General features: G+C 41.7%; 1 protein-coding gene across 1 annotated transcript in view; it reads right to left on the reverse strand.

Moving 5' to 3' along the window:
• Positions 1-1057: 1057 nt before the first annotated feature.
• Positions 1058-25355, reverse strand: part of fam210b (family with sequence similarity 210 member B) — a 47791-nt gene continuing 23493 nt past the window's right edge. The window contains exons 2-3 of the mRNA XM_078418980.1: positions 10837-11018; positions 1058-4211 (exon numbers count right to left, since the gene is read on the reverse strand). Of these exons, the coding sequence (XP_078275106.1) occupies positions 3995-4211; positions 10837-11018 (399 nt within the window). The 3' untranslated portion in view covers positions 1058-3994. The remainder of the gene's footprint in view (positions 4212-10836; positions 11019-25355) is intronic.

Here is a 25355-nt window from a genome sequence, read left to right on the forward strand (position 1 = left end):
TCTCCTCTCTCCCTTTGCTTCTCTCCTCTCTCCCACACTCAGGAGACCCTCTTCCCGCTATCCCCCCCCCCGGACCCTTCACTGATGCGCTTCCCCCCCCCCCCCCCCCCCGGACCTTTCACTGATGCGCACCCCCGCCCTCCACCACCCCCGGACCTTTCACTAATGCGCTTCCCCCCCCCCCCCCTGGGAGCTTTCACTGATGCCCTCCCCCCCCCCCCCCCCCCGGACCTGTTGGTGCTGGGGGAAAGAGAGAATAGGGGAAAGGGGTGTGCTGGGGAAAGGGGGGGTGGGGGAGAGAGAATGGTGGCGGGGTCTGAGAATGGGGACTGGGGAGGGGGACAACAGGGGTCGTCCGGAGGGGGCTTGGTGGTGGGGGAAAGAGGGGTACTGGGAAAAGGGGAGGTTGTGGGGAAAGGGGGTGTGGGGAGAGTAAGATTGGGGTTGGGGGAGGAGAGAATGGGGGTGTGGGAATGGCTAGTGTTAACTAAAATGGAACTGTCTGTAGGCAGGAGCTGAAGATGATGGTTTACACCAAAGACAGTCACGAAATGCTGGAGTAACTCAGCGAGACAGGCAGCACCTGTGGAAATAAGGAACGGGTGATGTTTTGGGTCGAGCTTGAAGGGTCTTGACCCCAAACCACCCCTTCCTTCTCGAGTGAGAGGTGCTGCATGTCCCGATGAGTCATTCCAGCATTTTGTGTCTATCTTTGGAACTCTATCTTATCACATCCAGGCTGGGTAATTTGTAAACATAAATATATCAAATTAAAACTCACTGGCTTTCACAGTGAAATTTCATGAAAAGGTACATGAAGGGTCATTAAATCATAAATTGAGTCTTAAAACTCAACAATGTATTATTGACATTGCATGGTACTATTGCACTTAAAGCAATGTAAATGGGTGTCTGTGGTCTATAAATTGGCCTAAACCTGTCTTTTGCATTTGATCTGCAGCAAAACCTTTGTACAAATATGAAGGAAATCAATTTCAAAATTATGGCCAAACACTATTTCAATAAAAAGAGAACAACTTTTATTTACAGATGCCCAACTTGTTTACACTTTCAAATTTATACAGTTCACATATAAATTTACTGTACAGGTAGTTTCATTTGTATTTCAAACCAGTCAACTTTTGAAAATAATGCTATCTTGACATTAATAACAAGTACATGATTTTTTTGATTTTGTGTAAACAATCCAAACAGCAAAGTTTGATAAGATACCAATTCACCAAAGTGGATATAAATAAAACATTGTACAACAAACTTGATTCGACCATTGCTTAAGCATTTGCCATGCCAAAATTATTGAACTGTCGAGAAGTCAACTACTTTAATTTTAAAGTCCAACCACCAGCTTTATTTAAAATGCATAGTAAAACCCTTGTTTTTCATGAGCTGGTTAGATGCTATTGGGCCATTATTTAATGACTTGGAGATTATTGCTAGTACAGCATGCTGTTTGACACTTATTGGTGTGCTAGGCTTATAATCCCTTAATACAAATGCCTTATTGTGCATGGTTGTTTTCGTTGTGCTGTCTGAAAATTATTCTTTGTTAATGGCAATGATAAAACAATCCTGACCATATGGATCCTGGAGAAGATAGGAAGAAAAAATTATATCTGATTTTAATGCAATAAAACTTCACATCTAGTGAAGCATTGGGTAAACTGGTTAGTTAATTAAATAATTCTTTCTGAAATGAAGGCAGGTTTTTTTATGGTTGACTCTTCTATTTTTTGAGATGCAAAGAAATCTTAAACTGCCCACTGTCCTCTTAAGGGTTATAATTTCCATGACACCTCAGCAGTGATGTGCCTTTATAAGCTCCCACTAAAGATTGAAGCTAGAACACTTCCAGTGTGACCATTCAGGATTTTGGTGCTGGTTGTTTAAAATAGCTGAGTAAAGTGGCATGGAATTGAGTTAGCCATCACCCAAGTTGTTGAATCAGATGGATCAACCTGTCAAATTTCTCCATTTACTTTGGAAATGGCTTTTTTTTGCTCATTCTGTTTTAATGTTTAGTGGTACAGCATGGAAACTAGCCCTTCAGCCCAGAGTCCACTGATCATCAATCACCCTTTACACGAATTCTGTTAACCTACCTTCTCATCTACTCCCTACACATTAAGGATAATTGTAAAGACAAATTAACGTACAAGCCTGTATGACTTTGGAATGTGGGAAGAAATTTGTGCATTCACAGGGAGAACATACGAACTCTGCACTGACCGCACTTGAGGTCAGGATTGAACCCAGGCCTCTGGCATTGAGGCAGCAACTGTGCCGCCCTCTAGATTAGTGTCAGCAGCAGCTAAATGTTAAGGCTGACTAAAGTTTTGCTTGGTAGTACATTTTCTGAAAAGGTCAATTATTTGAATTTAGGAATTGGTGTTTAATATTACTAAAGTTTAAATGGGGCCACATTTTGTTCATGGGTTGTGGATGTTGCATTTATTGTCCATCCCTAATTGCCACTGAACTGAGGCAGATTAACAAAGCAAACAAATGGGTGGTTTTGGAGTTGCATTTAGGCCAGATCAGGTAAGGATGGTATTTTCCTTGAGTATTGGTGAACAAGATCGGGTGGCGCCAGCAATGGCTGCCCTGCGGGGAATTGGGAGAAACTTTTTCTAATCTCTTACCTCGATGGAGATGCGATTTAAATATTACTTTTTTTTCCCGTATTGTATCTCCATCCGCACTGCGGCCTAACATCGAGGAGTTGGCGGCCTGTGCTGGAAACTGATTTTGATTGCTCCACCGTGGTCGCCTGCAGACTTACCATCGCGGACCTCGCCATCCCTTTGCTGGGGTCGACCTTGGAGCTCCAACTGTGGGTGCTTGCGGACTTAACATCACGGAGCCCGCGGTCTCTGGTTGAAGACCAACTTCGGGAACTCCAAGCCACGGGACAATAAAGAGGAAGAAGATGGGACTTTTTTGCCTTCCATCACAGTGAGGACTGTGGTGGATGTTTATGTTAATTTTTATGTAGTTGTCTGTCTTGTTGCTTTTTCCCCCCTATGGCTATATGGTAATTTGCATATCACTCTACCTTAATTGGCACATGTGACAATAAACGATCTTTGAGAGGAGAGCTTGATCTTTTCAGGAATGTTCTCAAGCATTTAAGGAACACCAGCTGGGGCATTATGGAACTGAGCAACTACCTGCAATGTGGGATAGGCACAAAGTTTGCACATGCTGGTGGTGTCAAACTTTCCTGATCAATTATCTAGATTTTCAGGATCAAAGCAGTATTTTAAATTTAATTAAACTGACTATTTCTAGTACCTTATTTGAGAGAGAAAATTAAAGTTGTATTTTCATCAATGCCCTCTATTACTTTGACACATTTTCTCATTTTGCCTGAAAACAATAGGCACAAATTTCCATGGGCTAAATGAGAAATTCAAACAGCCTCCTGTCATGTCTGCCTTGCATTTAAGTTGAGCGTTGAGAAAATTAGCAAGAGGGCTGTTCAAGTAGATCATCAGGGAACGGCTAGCTATAGGAATGAGTAATATGGTGTTCTTAAAACAGCCAGATTATTGCATTTATGAATAAACCTATGAAAGCCATTTAAAAAAATACCATTTATAATAAATATGCCCAACAAAATGGAGTTTCCTTTTAGTCTTCAAGAATCATGGCAAAGCAAGCAATTCTGTTCCCTCCATTCAGATTATCCATTTGTCATTATTATGGTGCCTTGTGTAACTTATAAATATAGTCACAAGCACCATAAATTGCAGGTAAGCCGCATGGAATTTGTCACCAGGATTAATTTTACCCAGCAGCTGCTGTTGTCCTGCATGGTGCTCAAGTTAAGGCAGAATTTCAGCATTTAGTGCCAATAAATTTCAAACAGTGAACATGCCTGAGGCTTGGAGGGTGACAGAGTAGGTTTCACTGTATTACACTCATACTTCACATCTATCCTTGTGTCCTTAGAACGGGATTCCTCAGTAGTTCTTCATGGTTTGGAAGGAGAAGCTTTAAAAAGTCCCATCTTGCGAAAGTACCTCACTAATAGTGGCACAGAAATCAAGGTAATGCTCATTCGTACTGGGGCAAAGACCTTGTGAACGGCGTAGGCTATTACAAAGGCACTGGTTCCAGCTGCCATCCTGGACTGCACCACTGTTTCATTAAATCCCATCTTGTAAAGGATTGAAGTTACATCCACACCACTGAGGGGGAAAAAAAAAAAACGCATCATGTAACGCAGGAGGATAATTAAATGGTAAAGAATAAAAAATGCTTATTACTCAGAGGGCAGACAGCGTCTCCGACAATTGAAACATTTTCCAGTGTCTTGTCTTATGATTAGAAATCTTTAAAAGATTTGGACTTGAACCATAAGAGCAGAATTAGGCCATTCAGCCCATCAAGTCTACACCATTCCATCATGGCTGATCTATTTTCCCCCTCTCTTTCCTCTTCTTCTGCCCTCTCCCCATAACCTTATATGAATTTACTAATCGAGAACTTATCAATCTCAGCTTTAAATATACCCAATGTCGGCCTCCACAGATTCACCAACCTCTGGCTAAATAAATTCCTCCTCATCTCCATTATAAAAGGTATATAAACTTGGAGCTAATTTAATTTATTTTGATCACAAAGTACTGGACAAGACAGATTACGTTTTGAGTCAGGACCTTCCTTCAGGCTGATTTCGTGGAGGGGAGAAAACTAGGAAAAGCAGGAGAGGAAAGGGAAATGTAAGAGCTTGCACGTGGGAATTGGCGGGTATGTGGAGATTGTAACACAAGTCTGGAGGTGAAGTGGAGATGGAATTGCAGATGAGGACGATGGGGAGTGAAGTTCTAGAACCATTGGGAGGGATAGTGGTGGAAGGGGGGGAATTTGGAATTGAAAGGCAAGGAAACATGAGTAGATGGAGTATGGGAAAGGAACTGGTTGATGGGCAGGGGAGCAGAAAGAAAAATTTGCAGCTGCCCACAATCTATTTTGATGTACTGATATTTATTATCCAGATTTGTGAACCTTTTCTTTGGCAATAATTGAAATGTGACAGGAACATTTAAAACCCTATAAAAATCACATATTTCCATGACTAATTAATGCAGTAAGCACTTGAAACGTTAAGCGTTACTGTCAAACCTCCCTATTTGCAAAAAGTGAAGATACTTGGCTCTAGTACAGTGTTTCACTCATTATTGGCCCCATTTCGATGATTAAGGACCTACATTTTACCTTCCTCAAAACCTCAAATACAAATTGGGCTTTATTTCCTCAGTAAGGAAATTACACCATAGATGTAAATGGATGAATTTGGATTCCTTCAAATTTGGCACTCAAAACAAGGACTAAACCAATCTAAATGTATCACTTTATATTGATAAGCAATAAGATGTCTCTGGTTTCTTTCATCTAACTGCTTAGACTTTAAGTACAATGTCACTTTTCACTACTGACTTGCAATAGATCCTTGTACAATCTCCCTCTACCAAATATAAAATTTCTAAGTTATAGTGCTTATTTTATATCCAACTCACATATTTTTGGTTTATCGGTTTTGTATTCAAGTAGTAATAGAATATTTCTCATTTCCACCACTGTGTCAACACACAATTCCAGCTCAGGCCAAAATGCACAACAAACTTTAACTAGAGCCCTGCTATTTTTCTCTGTCTCAATGTTAAATTTATTACGCAGTCAGTTCTATGGTCTTTCAAACTGAAGATTCCAGAACTTGGAGTCAGCTGCTTTTATTCACATAAAGGATAAATTGCAACCAAAAGACAGTTTAATTTGTTGACAAGCTAGAGTGGGAATAGAACAGTGAAAGCGAAGTTAATTAATGTGAAAGAATTTTGCCGAGGAAGTCCCAGGAAAGGAAGTTAGATTGAAAGAACAGTGCTCCCAAGTTAATGAAACCAGCTCAGATTTACTTCTACAATATTCAAACACAATGTTATAAAACACATGATATAATTTGCACTGTGATTGTAGCGCTGGGAGTTCTGCTACAATGCAATAGTTGTGTTTTTAAGGAACACAACTTGTTGTTATAGAAAATCATGCTGGAAAACAATTGTGTCATTGGCAAAATGGGGATTAGTGCAAGAGCATTTCAAACTCGTAATGACAGTTTCTTTCCCCACTGGATTTTCACAAATAAGAAGCATTTTTAATAGCTTTGTGTATTTTTGTTACTGGAAACAAAAAGTACTGAAGGCTGTGTGTTACATTGTTTATAGAGTATCATTGCACAAGTATAATTGCCAGTGTGGATTGCTTGTCCGTTTCAGTGACTGTCAGTTTCTGTGCTCTAAGAGATAATGGTGTCTGATCACTGGGGGGGGGGGGGTTAAATGGAAACATTTTCTCCCTTTAACTTCTTTTTTCAGCGAGAGCTTTTTTCTGCTGACCAATCTCCAAAGTAACTTGACAGCAGTTTTATCCAATCTGTGGTATGGAAACACGCATTATAGCAGAACTACCTATTTGTAACTTGGTTGCGCTTAAATTAATAGCTCATTCAGAGTTGGCACATAGGCACTTTAGACTGAAGGGGCACCTACTGCATGCTATGATATGGACGTAGGCAGAAATACATGAATACAATTAAAGGTATACCAGTCATGATCAAAGATACTTTCAATTCAAATGGTACTCTCTCACTGGATGAATTTAAAAGAGAGTTAGATAGAGCTCTAGCGGAATCAATGGATATGGGGAGAAGGCAGGCACGGGTTACTGATTGTGGATGATAAGCCATGATCACAATGAATGGCAGTGCTGGCTCGAAGGGACAAATGGCCTCCTGCACCTATTTTCTATGTTTCTGGTGTTAATTATAATATCCATTACAGTGACTGAGAATCCTATTTTATATTATTCCTGACATTTTGAACAGAATATAGAGCAGGCTATTGACTTGTTATTACATCTCATTGCTGCATGTGAGATCTTATGGACATTTTCTTCTGTAGCAGTTAATCCATTCCACCTCATACTAATTAATCATACAAACCACTTTGAAAATATTGTGATGACTAAATGCAATAGAATTTAGTCACTTAATATTTCTTAGAAGCATTCATAAATTTGCATTACTTCATAAAAAAAGGACAATAATTGATTTAAAACAGACATGCAAAATAAGTTTGCATATTTTATCAGCATTTGAATAACAATTTTCTTTAATAAGCTATTTTCTTAATGTTTTAAGTTTAGCCATTGGTATATATTGTTGTGATTGGTTCAATTTTAAATGTTATTAATTATTGCTAAATCAGCTGATTTCCACAAGGTGTTTAGAGATACAGCACGGAAACTGGCTCTTCGGCCCTTCGTGTCCTCACTGACCAGTGATTCCTACACACTAGGGACAATTTACAATTTTACCAAGCCAATTAGCCCACAAATCTGTACATCTTTGGAGTGTGGGAGGAAATCAGTGCACCCGGAGAAAACCCATGCAGGTCACAGGGAGAATGTACAAACTCCGTACACACAGAACCCATAGTCAGGATTGAACCCGGTCCCTGGCGTTGTAAGGCAGCCACCGTGCCGCCTGTGCTCTGAAACACCTGATCAAGGAAGTGGAAGTTTGTTTAATTTTTGGATAGAATGGGAGAAGAAGAGAATGGATGCACTAAATTAAATGACAGCTCAATAGTCTAACAATCTGGTAGAATAACTTAGAAAATGCTCATTTTTTTCACCGACAATGGCACAAGCATCTTTTATTCCAACTCTGACGAGATGCAGTCACTGATAAAAGAGCTTAAAAAGAAATCATGGACTTAGGGTAACATGAGATTCAGGACTCGACCTTATGATTATTTAGTTTTTAGTCTTTAACCCACTCAAACCAGTGTGAATTGGGTTGGAAATGTAGGGGAAGTTGTTATAACTTTGTTATTCTTTCCAGAGCAGTTGATAAAGATTCTCAAGCACCACCCCTTTGGTGGCTGGGAACAGATTGAGAACAAAGCATAGAATTGACAGAAATGTCCTCAAGCAGAAAGAAGCTGAATATAAGCAACTGCAGTGTCCCATTAAATTATCTTTAATCTATTAAGAGCTAAAGTCTGTAAAAAGTGCCAGATAAAATGTGTTGAAGTTTTAGTTATCACCAAGAGCAATATAGATCCTCCCATCATGATTAAAATTAGGCGACTTCCAAACTAGCAATATGTGTAGTTTCACATATCTTGTGATGCAGTCCACATGCCTTCCTACCAGAACAGACATTTTATTTAGCAGGAGTGAATGGATTGTAGCAAAACAACCAAGGCATGCCAAATGGAAGATATTATCATATCAAAGTTAAAACTGTCACGACAAGTCTAAAATGCAAAAATAGAAATTCAGAAATGATGGACGAACTGCTCTAAATAAATTATGCTGCAAGACACATAAGGTACAATCAATGAAGGAGACAAATTCTATCCTGTTACAACATTGAGTTAGAATAAAAATATGCAGTATTATTATCTCACCCTTCTGAAAATGGCTACCAGATTCCTGGAAATCAGCTCAGCCAAATTGTGCTGATAGAATCGGGATGGAAACTGGAAAATAGATTTGTATTCCCCAGATTCCTTTGAATAGCAACTAAATTTTGCACCTATTCAACCTAACCCGCCCATCATTACGTAGATTTTTACATCTGTGTTTTAAATCTAGTACTGTATTTTAAAACTGTTTAAAGCTAGTTTTACATCTGCACTGTTAATCCATTTATAAGATTTTATTAGAGGAAGAAAGTACTAGTATTTTAAACAGTACAAATAAAAATATTTTTAAAGCAAGCTCATCTGAAGGAGGGTCTCGATCTAAAACATCACCCATTCCTTCTCTCCAGAGATGCTGCCTGTCCCGCTGAGTAACTCCAGCTTGTGTCATCTTCAAGAACATTTATTCCACAGAGTTACTAACGATGTACTAGTTTTGAAATCACAATTATGCTCTGTAGTCGAAAATGGCAGCTAACTTCGTTCACAGGCTACCATACAACTAAATTAAATGAATATCCAGATTTTATAACGTTAATTATAGTCAAAGACTCAATTAGTAGAATACTGGTCAAGACATGAAGATAAATATTTGGGCTAAAATAAAACTACCATTTGGTGCAATGTTTCTATGTGCTACACAATCAAATTTAATCACAGAATGATCACTGGAAGCCTTTGCGTTTTTGCTCTGTCAGTAACTCACTTCCATATCTGGGATAGGGGGAAGCAAACGCCGTGAGGAAACCCACGCTGTCAGGGAGAACGTGCAAACACCACACAGACCACCAAAGGTCAGGATTGAACCCAAATCACTGGAGCGGCGGTGAGGCAGCCGATCATTGTGCTGCTCTTAATAGTATGTTTATGTATATTTTCTCACCGTCCCACCATGTCCTTGCATTTTCAACGCCACTATGTCCCAAGCTCTTGTTGACATTTGGAAATAAAGTGGCATCCCCTCTCCCCCATATACCTCGTTGACACAAATTCCCTCATCTCTCCGCCACATTTGACAGATCCTGGACCACAACCCCTACATTGCCTATCCAACAAATTCTTATTCTCACTGGGTTATCTCTCTGAACCTCACCCCGACAGCTTCTCTGACTTTGCAAACCCCTACTCCATCACTTCACAGACTGAATCTCACCCCACCCTGCCCCAAGTATCTACTCATCACTTCACATCCCACCCCTTCAAATAAGAGTTCTAGTCTCTGCAACAAACCTGAACCAGCTGCTGGCTTTTCCTTACGTGTGCGTTTTAAGTGTGCAGATGCTGTCAGCAGCTTGTGATACAATACTTGCTGAAACAAGACACTCACCTAGGCTACGTTAGCTAAACACAGCTGGGGATAACTGGCTAGTGTCTCCTGCCATTTCAACACGAGAATGAGGGGTGGCTCAGTTTCAGTTCCAACATACACAGCATTCAACAGGCAGCCAGCTAGAGTTTCTACATGATTACCCAAGCCATTTGGCATAAAAACATCATAGTAAATCAGTGCTTATTAGGAGAGGGCAGCAAAAGGGAATATTTGGAAAGTTATCACACTGGGCAATTCCAGAATTTATTCCATAGTGGTGCAGCAGATAGTTGCTACCTCACAGTTCCACGAAGCTCACAATAAACTATTCCATTGCACCACCACAACTCATATACATCATGTGTACATTAAAGTGATATATTAAAGAGGACATAGAATGCATCTGATATCAAATACCCAAATCCCAGTTCCCTTAATTGCTGTACGGCTTAAGCACAAGGTGGCAATTTATAAGCTAAACTTTAAACTGAAGCTTTTAACCAGAGTCTAAGCACATCAGGACAGAAGTTTAAAAAAATATATATAGTAGACCAACGTGTAGTGCACAGAGAAGAATGACCCACATATCCTTACACAATTCTGATATGTTAACTGTGGTGGGCAACAGAACCATCCATCTGACACATACTATTAAGGGCAGCATAATGGTGTAGCTGGTGGAACTCCAGCCTCATAGGTCCAATGATCTACGTTCAATCCTGACATCTGGTGCTGTTAGTATGCAGCTTGGGTGTTTTCTCTGTGATTGCGTGAGTTTCCCCCGGTTCTTCTGTATTCCTACATCCCAAAGACGTGTTGGCCGATGTAACGTGTAGTGGGGTGGTGTGGAGGGATAGATGGGAAATGGGGAGAGGGGTGAAAAATAAAATTAGATCAGTGTAGAGTTAGTGTAGTTGGGCGCTTGATGTCTACACTGAATAGGGCCACAGTAAGGAAATCGATGCTGTACAATTTTAACTCTTTACGAATATGAGGGTCTTTTGCCAGACTCGCCTTGAAACGGCCAGATAGAAGATTCCAAGTGAAGTCAGTGATATCCCGATGTGAAACACCACACCCACAGCTCCGTATTCTTTGAAGACTTGTTTCAGCTGCTGGGATTTGTTGAGCTTTTTATCCGCGCCATCCTCCGATCTCTTGGCTTCATTCCCTGTGGGACCATTTCTGCGAGCTGCCTGGGGGAGGGACAGAGTGAGGAAGAAGATTATTGCAGGAACACAATGAGAAAGAAACATCTCTGAATGAATTAAATTGGATTCCTTGAGATAATTTAAGCAGTGGTTACATAAGCATAAAATAAGTTGACTTGTCTCGTGTAGGCAAGAAAAACATGTGGAATCAGATCCTGATTTCCAAATGGTTCATACATTATTAATGAAATTCCGTACAGAAACTAGAAATAAACCTTATGCAGATCCTGTCCATGTGAATATAATACTTCAATTGGTCAAAAACCTCGATCTCAGTACATTTTGGTCCTGAGGATACTAGCTAGGGGTCTGCTTCGTTGGTGCAGATTTTAGTCATTGGTCAAAAAGGCGAGAAAATGATTAATAAGAAAGGTAGGTAGAAATATGACGCGTAATGAGCGGCAGAGAAGTGCCACAGTTAATGCTGCTGCCTCACTGCTCCTGGAGCTCGGGCTCAATTACGACAAATGGGATTGCACTCCCGGAGGGCCGGTCTGGGCTGAATGGCCTGCTTCTATTACAAAAAATGGGAAGTAGAAAGTGATGGAAGCACCCAGCAGGGTCATTTATGCCCGTGCAAGGAAACATTTTGAGCTGGTCCTGAGAAAGACCCTTCTGCAAACCTGGTGACTTGCCTCTTCTCTGTATGGACATAGGCTGGCTGGCCACATATCTCAATACTGGTATTATTACTGGTATTCTTGGGTTTACATTTGGTTTACATGCATTGACAAGTGAGTGGATCTGTTTGAAGAGCTGATCAGACAGTCAAAGGTTTGGAAACGTGTCACTTCATACACAACTTTCTTTCAGTCCAGTCTTCCTATTTGCCTGTACACCAACTCAAACCACAGTACCACACCTTGCCACTTGGAGCGAAACAAATATTGAGAATCTTGAGGACATTCATAAGCAGCAGAGGCCCACTGTAGCTGTAGCAGGAGTGCACCACCACACAAACTACCCACTCACTCACCCCATCTACACAGCAGCCTGAGGTTCCCACCGAGATTTCATTAACCACCTCAGAATCCTCAAAACAGAAGTCAACCTCAATCTCAAGAGTGTAGGAAGGAAATGCAGATGCCGGTTTAAACAGAAGGCAGACACAAAAAGCTGGAGTAACTCAGCGGGACAGGTAGCATCTCTGGAGAGAAGGAATTGGTGACGTTTGAGGTCGAGACCCTTCAGTCTGCAACATCGCCCATTCCTTCTCTCCAGAGATGCTGCCTGTCCCGCTGAATTACTCCAGCTTTTTGTGTCTATCCTCAATCTCAAGAGGCTCTCTAAGAAGAACATAGGGAATGGCAGAGCACCCAGAGAAGAAACAACAATGGCTGGAATTGTAATAATACATCACTCAGTGTCTCGCCTGAAGACCATGCCTGAAAATTAATGATAACATGATGGACTGGGCAGTGTTCACCACTTTTTGTAATCTTCTTCATTCCTAAGCTTTTGAGCTGTCGAACCAGGCCGTGATGCAATTAATCAATACACTCTACTGTATACGTTTAGAAGTTCAAGACAATATTCATCAACATTTCAAATCTTCTAAGTAAAGCAGGATCATTGTTGGGCTTTCTTTATGATTGCATCAAGGTGCTGGGTCTAGAACAGATCTCCAGATATATACACATTCAGGAACTTGAACTCTCTCCACCATCGTCCCATCAATGAAGACAGGTTTGTGAATCCTTGGCCTTCCTCGCCTAAAGTCAACAATCAGTTCCTTGGTTTTACTGATGCTGAAAGCAAGGTTGTTGTTTTGGCAACATTCAATCAGACGATCGATCTCCCTCCTGTACTCTGACTCATTGTTATCTGTAATTCATTTAACAACAGAGGGGTCTTCAGGGAATTTAAGGGCGGAGGTGGAACTGTGTTCGGCTACACAGTCGTGGGTATAGAGTGAGCAGAGCAGGAGGCTGAGCACACAGTCTTGAGGTTCCCTTGTGCTGATGGTTATCGAGCAGCAAGGGCTGTTGCCAATTCATACCGATGCGTTCTGTTGATGAGGAAGTCGAGGATCCAAATACAAAAGGGATGCACAAAGACCCAGTTCCCAGAGCTTTTCAACACATTTGGAGGGGATAATGGTGTTGAACACCGACCTGTAGTCTAAGAACACCAGCCTGATGTCTGTGCTTTTATTGTCCGAGTGGTCAATTGCAGAATAGAGAGCCAGAGAGATCGCATCCCCATTGATCTATTGAGGTGGTAGGCAGTAGTGGAATTGTAGTAGGTCCAGGTTCTTGCTGAGGTAGGGGTTGATATGCACCATAACCAAACTCTCAAAGCACTTCATCATCATGAACATTAGTGCCATTAGTCAGTAGTCATTGAGGAATGTCACCTTACTTTTCTTGGGTACTGGTATTATTTGTGCCCTTTTAAAGCAATTGAGAACCTCAGACCTCAGTAATGAGAGGTTAACGATGTCCACAAAGATTCCAGACAGTTGTCCTGTGCAAGTTTTGAGAACGTAACCAGCAAGACCCATTTGAGTGTTATTCTGTTTTGTCGACAGTTGCACAAATTGAAACCTTCACGGACCAGTTCCTGATAGTGAACTAGACAGGCAGTGTGCTGACAAATGGGAATAACTGGCGGTCAGCCAGGAAGGTATCTGTTCCTTGAGGGATGATCCCCGACCTACCCTCTGAATGTTGGCCTGCTTTTTCTAATATTTAAAATGCCTCTCTGTTCCCCTTCCTTCAGCAGCAGCCTCCCGAGTACTTTGTAATTGTAGATCTGCCAGAAGATCTCAAACGCTTCAGAGACAAAACTGCTGCTGAAGAAAAATTATATACATTTAAATATTTTCCCTAGCGTTAGAATCAAAGGAGTGGTATTTTTAAAGGCAGGCAATTTTTTTCTTTCAGCTCGAAAAGCAGGTCCTTATAATACAACAAAGCAACCATCTGCAGAAATTTTGGAAGTCCACCGCATTTGCTTTTAAATATGGTGTTTGTGAATCATTTTAAAATCTTTTTTTTTTTTTTAAGAACAGAAACCGGGACTTTAAACAACTTGCATGGCATTGTACATTCAATGTATCAAATATCCCGATGCATTCCAGAATTAAACATGGGCAATGAACAGCAGCAAAAGTGTCAGATCACTGGCAGGGTCAAAAAGCTAGGCTCACACCATCAGTACATGTTTTTACGTAGGAAATGTACAATTGACAGCAGGGAAGTTCTAACCAAACTATACAAAGCTGTTCCTAACTAGTATTGCCACAACAGGTCACGAGTAGGTACGCCACACATCAATCACTGTCTAGGCTCTCAATAAAGCAACTATTGAAAATAAACTGTGTGCATGGAATCTTGTACACCAAAGGAGACTATTTGGAGCACATATCCTCTCCTGCACTGACATGGCAATAAACAAACACAGAGAAAGCAAACAATTTAACTGCCGATAAAGAAAATGACCATGAATCTAATGTAGAACTTAGATTAGTGAGAGTAAAGAAATCAGGTCACACGCAAAACCAGGGAGAAAAGCAAAATGCTGAACAATTTCTATTAGACTGGGTTAATACAGTGGATGCACAATACTGATTCAATCTGAACTCGCCAGCCTTGGGCATTGAATGAACACGTAGATTGATTCCACAATCAAATGAAAGTAGTCAAGCAAACACTACAAATAGCCTCGAGAAGTTAGCTGCCTTTTAGAAAAAGCACAGTGGGTGATAGCAACGCCATTACTGGAGGAGGGCAGGAGGAGAAAGGGACCATTACACAGGGTTCGAACATCTCCACGGTGTCAAATTGCCTGTGTGAATGACCCAGAGAGTTACAACAATTTAACTTTTCAAATCCACAAGAGCTTGGCATCCACTGCCCCAAAACAATTACTGAAAGACTGGAAGAAATCAGTCTTTAAATGAGTAGGATTAACACAAGTTGACTTTGGCTAGTAGTAGGGTAAGACGTTCAGTGCTGGCACAGCCCCTGGAAACACAACATTTCTGCAACTTAGTGATAATTTCAGAACAAAAATGTATGATTGTGAGGATTCTTTATCACAGAGGTTTAGTGGGTACTCATTATTTCCCTCAGAGAGGCCAACTGGCAGGTTAACCAGCATCTGCAGTTCCTTCCACGTAATGCATTTTGTTGCATGCGCTGGTGCAATAGATGCCGATGCTTTTTATAGTACTTTAAGAATTGCAGCTTTAACTCTTACATCAGTCAGGTTAATTTGTACAGGAGATTAAGGGGTCACTGTAATTTTGCCAGCAGGAATGGCTGGGTGGGCCTTTCCACATTTGATTCCGATCCATCCTTCACGCTCTGAGGTACAACGTTGTTCAGACTTACCAAAGCACAGCCTGCAGGATCCCCGTTGCTGCAAAAGCTTAAATTTCAGGTCCTCAAACTCAAGACACCTCAAAACTCAACAGCCAAAATAGACTCAACAGCCAAACATCAGTCCGAAGAAGTGCTTCGACCCAAAACGTCACCCGTTCCTTACCTCCAGAGATGCTGCCTGTCCCGCTGAGTTACTCCAGCATTTTGTGTCTATCTTCAGTCAAAATAGACCACAGATGCTGGAATCCAGAACAAAAACAAAACAAAACACTGGAAGAGTTCAGAAGGAGTGATGCAGCATCTTGACCTGAAACTTCAACGCACCTTTTGCCTCCACTGCTGCTGCCTGAGCTGCTGAATTTGTCCAATGATCTGCTTTTTGTTCTAGGCAACTCAGACTGCTTTGCATTAATGGTTTCTCGGTACTGTATTGATTCAATCAATACAGTGGGCCTGGAGGTTTGAGAGGGGACAACTGCCTCGTCAACAGACCAAAGGTACATTACAAAACCCATCATCTATTAGAACATCGTTCTGAGATTTTAATAGCATGGATGTAAATTGTATTTGTAATAAAGGAGTGCAATCAACAAATTTCACTACTCATTCACCAGATGTTGGCAAGGCTTTACACCACAGGAAACTGGTAACGGTTAGGATTGCTTTAACTTCCGCACAGTAGCAGTGCATTTCAAGTTCTGGTGAGAGTGTCGACAGACAGAATAAACGAGGCAACGAGTTGGTAATACTCCACAGGTCCCACAAAAAAACAACCCCCCACCCAATTAGAATGTAAAACCATATACGGGTCATCCATAATGTGGTCTTGCATTCCCTATCTCAGAGACAAAACCAATTCACAAAATGAAAAACAAAAGGAATTTGGAAATTTGCAGCAAAAATAAGGAAATATTATTGAAAGTTCTTTGTCAAAACGTTTTTCTCTCCACAAGTCTCACCTCATTTACTTAATATTTCCCGCATTTCCTGTATTCATAACACCAGCAGAAAAAAAATAGAATGAATGCCGTAATTGCTCACCCGTGCCAAAATATGCCCCCTCCCATACACAACAACAGACGTCTCGGAGTGTACATTCAGTGTAGAGCCGATCCCGGGATACCTGGGGACAGAACAAACAAAATCCATGCGCCCTTACAGTTATTCCCCTCTATTTTATTTCCTGCAAGCACCTCACTTAATCTGTTCAACAAGGGACTAAGAAGGCCAGAGGTAGCCCCAGGGAAATCCCACCCATTGACAAAAGCTCTCTTCGAGCTGATATAACTCTGTGTGTGAGTGCAGTTATTAGCTGCCTGCAGTAGCAGCCCTACGGCCAGTCTGTGGAGCAGTGGAGCAGAACTAGCTGAATCATTAACAAACAAGAGACCTCTTGTTCTTGCTGGGATGTCATGCTCATTTGGATTTTCCTCCTTTAGGGCAAAAATCAGACTTCGGAAAATGCCCCGTACTATGTTAACAACGGCCTTGACCAGATTTCGATGAAGATGAACGGCCAAACTGAACTTGGTCTACTTGAAGATTTTGTTCTCTATTTGGCTATGAAGGACAGCCAAATGGTTTTGAGTTCAATCCCGAGGGAATGCCATCCTATTGGAGATGTCCTCTTTCAGATGAGGCATCAACCAAAATTCTGTCTTCCCCTCATGTAATGTTGAAAGATAGATTGGCATTATTTAAAGAGCTGAGTGCTTCATAATGCATCCGTATGTACACTATATTCTGATTTCTCCTTTTGCACTACCTATTGTACTTCTGGGTTGATTGTACTCGTTATGCATGGTATGATTTGCCTGGATAGCATCCAAAACAAAGTTTTGTTACACTGTATCTCAGTGCATTTGACAATAATAAACCAAAATAAATACTAGTCAGTAGACCTAACAATAGCGGCTGCACATTGTACACCACATCCAAATGGGCCAGGACTCAAGGGTCTGAGCTATAGGGAGAGATTGAGCAGACAAGGATCTACTCCTTGGAGCGCAGGAGGATGAAGGGTGATCTTATAGGGGTGTACAAAATCATGAGAGCAATAGATCGGGTAAAAGCACAGAGTCTCTTCCCCAGAGTACGGGAATAGAGAACCAGATATAGGTTTAATAGGTACCTGAGGGGTAACTTTTTTTTAAACAAAAATGCTAGTGGGTGTATGGAACGAGTTGCCGGATGAGGTAGTTGAGGCAGGTACTATCGTGACATTTAAGAAACATTCAGACAGGTGCATGGATAGGATAACTTTAGAGAGATAGGGGTAGGTCGGACTTGTGTCGATGGGACATGTTGGTCGGTGGGGGTGAGTTGGGACGAAGGGCCAGTTTCCATACTGTTAGACTCTATTAAGTCAAAAGGGACTGAATTTTGGGAGGGAAGCAGAGGCTGTTACTACTATATTATGTGTGTAGCACTAGCAACCAAGGATATCTTTCTAAATAGAAAAGTCTTGTCGATTTCTAGCCGATTTTAATTCATCAACCAAATCTTAAAATGAAATAAAAAACACAAAATTGTTGGAAACACTCAGGAAGTCTGGCAGCATCTGCACAGCAGCAGACACAATTGATGTTTCAGGTTGATAATCTGTCATCAGGTTGTACAGATAGGTCATTGGCCTGAAACATTGTCTGTTTCTCTCTCCACAGATGCTGCCCAACCCACAGAAAGTGCTTGAAACACAGTTTTTAATTTGGATTTCCAGCATCTGCAGTTTTTATGCTTTTCAACCATTGAAACAAGTTTACATTGGTGTGTGTGTGTGTGTGTGTGTGTGTGTGTCCGTTGGAGCAAATACAGCAGAATATTACAGGTATGTAGGTTAATTGGCTGGGTAAATGTAAAAATTGTCCCTAGTGGGTGTAGGATAGTGTTAATGTACGGGGATCACTGGGCGGCACGGACTTGGTGGGCCGAAAAGGCCTGTTTCCGGCTATATATGATATGATATGATAATATCTCCAGTCAAAACTCTCTGGATTGAGCAGCATTGGACTAATTCGGAATACAGGATTCTGACGTGTGGCGTTTTTAACAGTTGTGTTTCAGTGTTCCCAACAGCAGTGAGGTGTATTTGGATCACAACAGCAAGAACATAGTAGCAGGGAGCACCATCAGGAATGGTAGCAGCTGGTTAGGAAGCAGGGTCAGAATTCATGTGGTCAAGGCCCCTCTCAAAGTAAGGATCGTCATGCAGAAACTGCTGGGGAATGAATCTCATTGAGCACAATCCATTGTTTACCTCTGCGGGATATTTCCCAGCAATTTAGATCTGCAAGAAAAGCTGGAGCAGAACTTCTTCCTTCCATCATCCAGTTTCCTAACTGCAGTGAATCCATCCTCCAATGTTGTGGCATGATTTCGAATACATGTTGCATGGTGACTAACACCATTGGTGTTGAGTCCAGTGAACTCCACGTGTCGGCGCATTAAATCTGACTGGCCCTTGCGACTCAACCTACTATGATCTGTAGTCCATGCTGGCAAACATTGATCATTTCAGAGACCCATGTTTAACTTTAATTAAGTTGCACACTGTATTAGAGATTCATTTCCTTATTGAATTGTTAGATCAGGGAGCTTGGTGCAAGGAGTTAATTATCCATTTTGCACATCCAGGTAATTGGAGACAGCTCTCAGCATCAACTTTCCAGAGTATCAGTTTCATGCATTGGGCCAAAATATAGATTTCCTGTGTGCATTAAGCTTAATTATTCATCGACAGCGAATAACAACTCAAAAGGAGCTGGCACAAATCAACACTGTGTCTGGCCGACTGTACAAAGCACAATGTGCATTTATAAAAGTATCTCCAATGTGAACAATAATAATGACACAATAGGTTCTTCATGAAGGAAAATGTCAATTCAAAGTGATACCAAAACTAGAGGATATCTTGAGATAATCAAAGACATGGTCAATAAGGGAGCTTATAGCAATGCTCAAAAGATTAAAGGTTGGAAGAACAGAAAGTGGTAGGGTTAGCAGAAGTTAGAGGGGGAGGAAGACGAGGCCATGGTAAGATTTGAACACAACAAATTTCAAACTCGAGTCTAGGGTGGACCAGCCATGGTGATATTGAACGGTGGAGCAGGCTTTGGAGGCCAAGGCATGTCCACCCCAGGCTCCTTGTGTCAATTCCTTGAACTTTCAAATAATTATCTCCACCTTAAAAATATTTTTACTATACAGGCGCTCCTGTTTTATGACTTATGATGTTTCGACGTGATAGTTCGACTTTGCGATGGTGCAAACGGCAGAGACTCGCCACTCGCTTCCGGCCACGTGATCGCGAGTATTACAATGCATTTCAACTTACAATACTTTTGGTTTCCGATGGGTTTCTCGGAACGGAACCCCATCGGAAGTTAAGGAGAACCTGTATTGTTAATGCTAACAAAAATATCACCAGAGATGAACATTCTGTAGCAGCAAGAATTATGCAGATTACCAATGGAGAAGAGACGACACAATTTCCTCCAAAGACATACAGGTTTGGAGATTAATTGGCTTGGCGTATGTGTAAAAACATTGTCCCTAGTATGTGTAGGATAGTGTTAATGTGCGGGGATCGCTGGTCGGCGCAGACCCCGTGGGCCGAGGGGCCTGTTTCCGTGCTGTATCTCTAAACTAAACTAAGATCTAAAGCGTGGGTTTTAAAGGTTGGCTGGTAACTATTACTGCTAAAGAGTGTGTTTTGCCTCTCTTGCCAATTTACACTGGGGTCAAGAAGTGGTGCCAGCACCATTAGTAATGGACAGCAAGTGCTTCAGCTGCCCATGTGCCTCCACTCCATATCCAGACAGGTTACCATGACAATAGCTACTAGGCCAAAGTCACCCCTCAGGCCTCCCTCCACCTGCCAGAAGCAGGTGGATACAGCAATCCGCCTGCTGATGGGGTAGAACAGGATTAAACAAAGGGTTTCATTATCTCCACGTAATCTGAGAATTGGCACGGCATCCGAGTCTCGCCTCCACAAAAGGCAGACAACACTGTTCCCTGCCGTAAAGCTGGTACATAATCTACCTTGAAACGGTATTCATAATCAAATGAACCGGCACGTTATTCAAACTGAACACCTTCCTCTGCACCAGGGCAGGCAATAGAAATTGCAGATTGCGATTTCTTGACGAGATCCTCGATATCACAGAATCTTGGAGTAACGCAGCCAGGAGGAGGCTGTTTGGCCCATCATGGCTCTAAATATGTACCTTTAAAGAAAAATGATTTATTGCATTTGCTAGTCAAAAAATCCATTAAAAAATCAATATTTTAGGAATTCTTTAGGAACGGAACTGGAATAGATAGGTGTTCAATACTAAGTTATTAATAAATAACATTTAAAGATTACTTTATTGCAAAAAGCGCAGGAGAAGGCTGATCAGCTTATCAGGTTCATGCTAACTTCCAGCAGAGCAATCCCATCAGACTTATTTTCCTCTCTTTTTTCCCCATCACTTCATCAGCCATTTACTTACCCGAAAAGTGTATTTTGGTGTAAACAGTTAATTTACCATCAGATCTTCAGAGTGTGGGAGGAAACCATGCCAGGCAGTGGAACCTCACATAGTCACAGGGAGAACATGCAAACTGCACAAGGGCAACAACAGTTTTAACCCAAGTCGCTGGAACTGAGACAACAGCACTAACTGCTGCTTGTGTTGCACATATTTAAGTAAAATAAATAATGAACTCATTCACAGCTTTCGGCTCTTCAAATGTTGGACTTTGATAGCCTTCATATTTTAAGAGTTTGGTTTCCCATTGCCCAAACATCTCATGGAGAAAAAAACAGACTTTATTTCCTATTAGCTAGGCACTCATGGAAATTTGTCTCACTCTTTTCCCCAGTTTCCAAACTAAGCAGACTTCCAAAATCTAGAATGTAAACACAAGGAACTGCGGACGCAGTTTTTGCCGAGTCATTCTAGCAAAACTGCTAGAATGACTCAGCAGCATCTCTGAATAGGTGATGTTTTGAGTCGGGACCCTTCTTCAGACTAGCTGTAGTAGGGAGAAGTAAGATGGAAAAGAGGTGGAACAGGACAAGGTCTGGCAAGTGATAGGTAGATAGAGGAAGAGAACTTCTTCAAAGTCATAATACCTCAAGGAGATTTTGCAGTGGAGCAGTAAAATGTAGACACAAGGAATTGCAGATTGCATTGTGCTGGAGTAATTCAGTGGGCACCATGGCTGGAAGATATAGATAGGCAACGTTTCGAGTTGGGATCCTTGACACCTATTATAAATGGACAATTTTTAGGATATGGAGACAGACTCTTCAGAACAACTGTCCAGAATATAACTGCTTAATATCAAAAGCTATCATGAAACTATATTTTAAATGAATTATACAGAAAACTTCTCATTAACCTAGCATGTCTAATAATTTATTTACTTTAATAAAAATAGATCAGTTGTATAGAAGCACAATTTCATGCCATTTCCTTGAAATTAGTTGAATGCAACTTCTAGCCTTCCTCGCCAATTGTGCTCACTCACATCACTCTCAGAGGCTGGGTTGTAGCAACAAGGTACTGTATTGCTTTAGAGTTAACATCTTGTTCTCTTATCTTGTTGCACTCTTGCGCAGGAAAGCAGCAAACATCCTTATCTACTGTCACCGCCTTCAAACAAACTGCCTGGAACAGATATACTGGTAACACTGAATCATCAAAATTCATCGGAAAAAAAACACAGCTAAACTATTTTGGAAAACTCAAATTCAAAACTCATGGAGGTAAATTCTTCATGACACACACTTGCCTTTCAAAATTGGCCGCAACATGAAGACTCTCAACTGAAGATCAATAAGACTCCTCCAAGTTACCTTAAGTTTACATGTATACCGGCTAGTGACACTTGCAGAAATGTGCTTATGTCTCTCTGGAGCCAAGCAAGGACTCCTTCATTTGCTGAGCTCACCAATGTTACAGCACCTCAGCTTGGTGGGAGAACAATGCTGGACATATCTTGTCACAATTTCAGAAAAGGTCAGCATGTATGAAAATTACTTGTTTTAGACTTCACTTAGACCTAAGAGATACAGAGTGGAAACAGACCCTTCAGTACACCTGGTCCACGCCAACCAGCGATCACACCGTACACTAGTTCTATCCTACACACAAGGGACAATTTACAATTTTTACCAAAGTCAATTAACCTACAAACTTGTACGTCTTTGGAGCATGGGAGGAGACTGGAGCACCGGGAGCAAACCCACACGGTTACAGGCAGCACCCGCAGGCAGGTTCGAACCCGGGTCTCGGGCGCTGTAAGGCAGCAACTCTGCCGCTGTGCAGACTCGTTGCACGTAAGCTTTGGCCTGTTCTAAATGTGCTCATCGGGAGTCATTGTCAGCAAACTAGTCGAGATTGGCAGAATGAAATGAGCATTTCATGATGGCATTAAGATGGCATTAAGATGGCATATCCCCACAGGAGAAAGCTCTGGTTGAACTGTCACGATGGCATAATGGCCCCTCTCTGTGCGACAGGATTCCACAAATGTTATCCAAGCCTGACCCTGCAACTTTGTGACCAGCAAACAGGGCAAGAAACAAAGCTGATGGTGGAGGTGTTGGAAACAAACTGGAAAGGCAGGGTACGGGAGTTGGGGGAGAAGGAACAGACGATGAAGCAACAACATGCGTCAGTACACTTCTTTCAATGTAGTTGTGCTGATTACATCAGGACAGTTGTGTCATATTACTAAAAAACTGACCATAAATATAACTGCTGGCAAAATGCATGATTGAAGGCAGAGCACTGTATTCAAAGAAGAAAAACCAGATACTACAGATGCCAAAGGTAGTTCCAAGTAAACAAACCAGATACGTTTTGCCACACACCAGCACAAAGTCTAGACATACTGCAAGAGGGAGAGAATATGGAATACAATAGCAGGTTGTAAACCACATTTGATGCGTTATGCTAAGGAGCTGTTGGTGGGTTGGTCACCTGTACAGGGGTGAGGCTCAGAAATGGGCGAATTTGTGCATAATCGTGGTGTTGAGTAACATTCTGCACTCAAACAAATGTTGACATTTGAATGGAACTTGGAGAGTTTGATCTATTCTCAGTCAGACGTTTCGGGTACGCAGAGAGGTGAAGGTGGTGCTGGGTTGAAGGGGATCCACAGACTGAAAGCTGCCCGAACTGGATCCCTGATGGTCGATCGACAAGAGATTTGTTTGTTAAAAGTGATGGTGCAGAACATTTGCAACCTATAAACTTTCAAAGCACGAGTTAGGACAAATCTAGAGGCAGAATTGTCCATAGAGGAGGCTGCTTCTTTGACTTCTTGATCATTTATTGAAAAGATTCATAGGTCAGTGAGAAACGGCAGTCGGCAGCGTCATAAAGTCATAAGGAATAGTAGAATGAGGCCACTGGGCCCCATCAAGTCTACTCCGCCATTTCAATCATGGCTGATCTATCTCTCCCTCCTAACTCCATTCTCCTGCCTTCTCCACGTAACGTCTGTGGTGTCGGGAAACCATGGATGAAAATGCAACTGTTGTTTATTAGCTGCTAAAGGAGCTCTCAGGAGGCACTATGTGAATGGCTGGCGCAATCACTAAATAAATAAGGAGCTTTGAACATTTGTGTTAATATTGAACAGGAGGTTAATAATCTCTTGCATGAAATGGCCATGGTTGGACAATAAGCTGATCATGTGAAAGTTGCATTGAGAGCCTGGCAACAGGCAGAGTAATGATTGGTAGCACGTTGCAAGCAGCTGCGGTGGAAGTCTAAAGCTTTAGAGACTAAGCTGCAGGCACGGGGAACGATAATGACGACACACCGTTTGCACTGTGACTTCAACACATGTGCCAGGGAGCTGATGGGACACACTGGGAGGAAGGGTCATTTGGGGAGGTTGAAGCAGGTGGTATTATAGTAATGAGGGCTAAAAAGTGGGAAGATCAAACTCACACAACATTGGACGTCATTTGCTACATGGCAAACTACAGAAGAGGATCCCAGGCCCATTCACTAGAGGTAAAACAGATATGGGGGGGAGAAAAATTAAGCAATCAGAAGAAAGGGCATGAACATTAAGTTTGAACATGGTACTGTGTCAGTATAATCTACTTGAGTATATTGTACTTGTACAATTGTGCCTATGTGTTGTAAGATTTTTTTTTACTGAATTGTAAGCAAAAAAGGAATTTCACTGCACATGTGACAATAAAGTATCATTGAAGTTTGCAAGATTACCAAAAAACATGAAGACAGCTAACCTTGTGACAAAGACGAATGGCGAAAAGGTGGCAAAAACGGTGTCAGTCAAAGAGAATAGTAGAAATTAAATGTGACACTGGAGGGAGGGGTGCGGATGGAAGAGGACAGGAGGGAGGGGAAAGAAGGGGGAAAAAAAATAGGGAAATGTGGGATTGGGATGAAAGATGACATATGGAGATGGGGAAAGGAACAAGGTGGTTAACTGGCTGGAGGGAGAAAACCCCCCCCAATCATTGTAGGTATTAGACAATAGGTGCAGGAGTAGGCCATTCGGCCCTTCGAGCCAGCACTACCATTCAATGTGATCATGGCTGATCATTCACAATCAGTACCCCGTTCCTGCCTTCTCCCCATACCCCCCGACTCCGCTATCTTTAAGAGCTCTATCTAGCTCTCTCTTGAATGCATTCAGAGAATTGGCCTCCACTGCCTTCTGAGGCAGAGAATTCCACAGGTTTACAACTCTCTGACTGAAAAAGTTTTTCCTCATCTCCGTTCTAAATGGCCTACCCCTTATTCTTAAACTGTGGCCTCTGGTTCTGGACTTTAATTGTATTAAATAATCTGCTATTTTCTTTGATCTTAAGAGTCTAAATGTAAAATGCACTTTGGGTTTCGGGGATTCTACTGAGTCGGGGAGAGGCATATAGGCCAGTTATAGGCAGACTTTATTCATTGAGAGGGTGGTGAAATTATGGAATTCTGTACCACTGAACAGGGTGGAGCCCATG

The sequence above is a fragment of the Rhinoraja longicauda genome, chromosome 22, assembly GCF_053455715.1.
Source record: "Rhinoraja longicauda isolate Sanriku21f chromosome 22, sRhiLon1.1, whole genome shotgun sequence".
Lineage (NCBI taxonomy): Eukaryota > Metazoa > Chordata > Chondrichthyes > Rajiformes > Arhynchobatidae > Rhinoraja > Rhinoraja longicauda.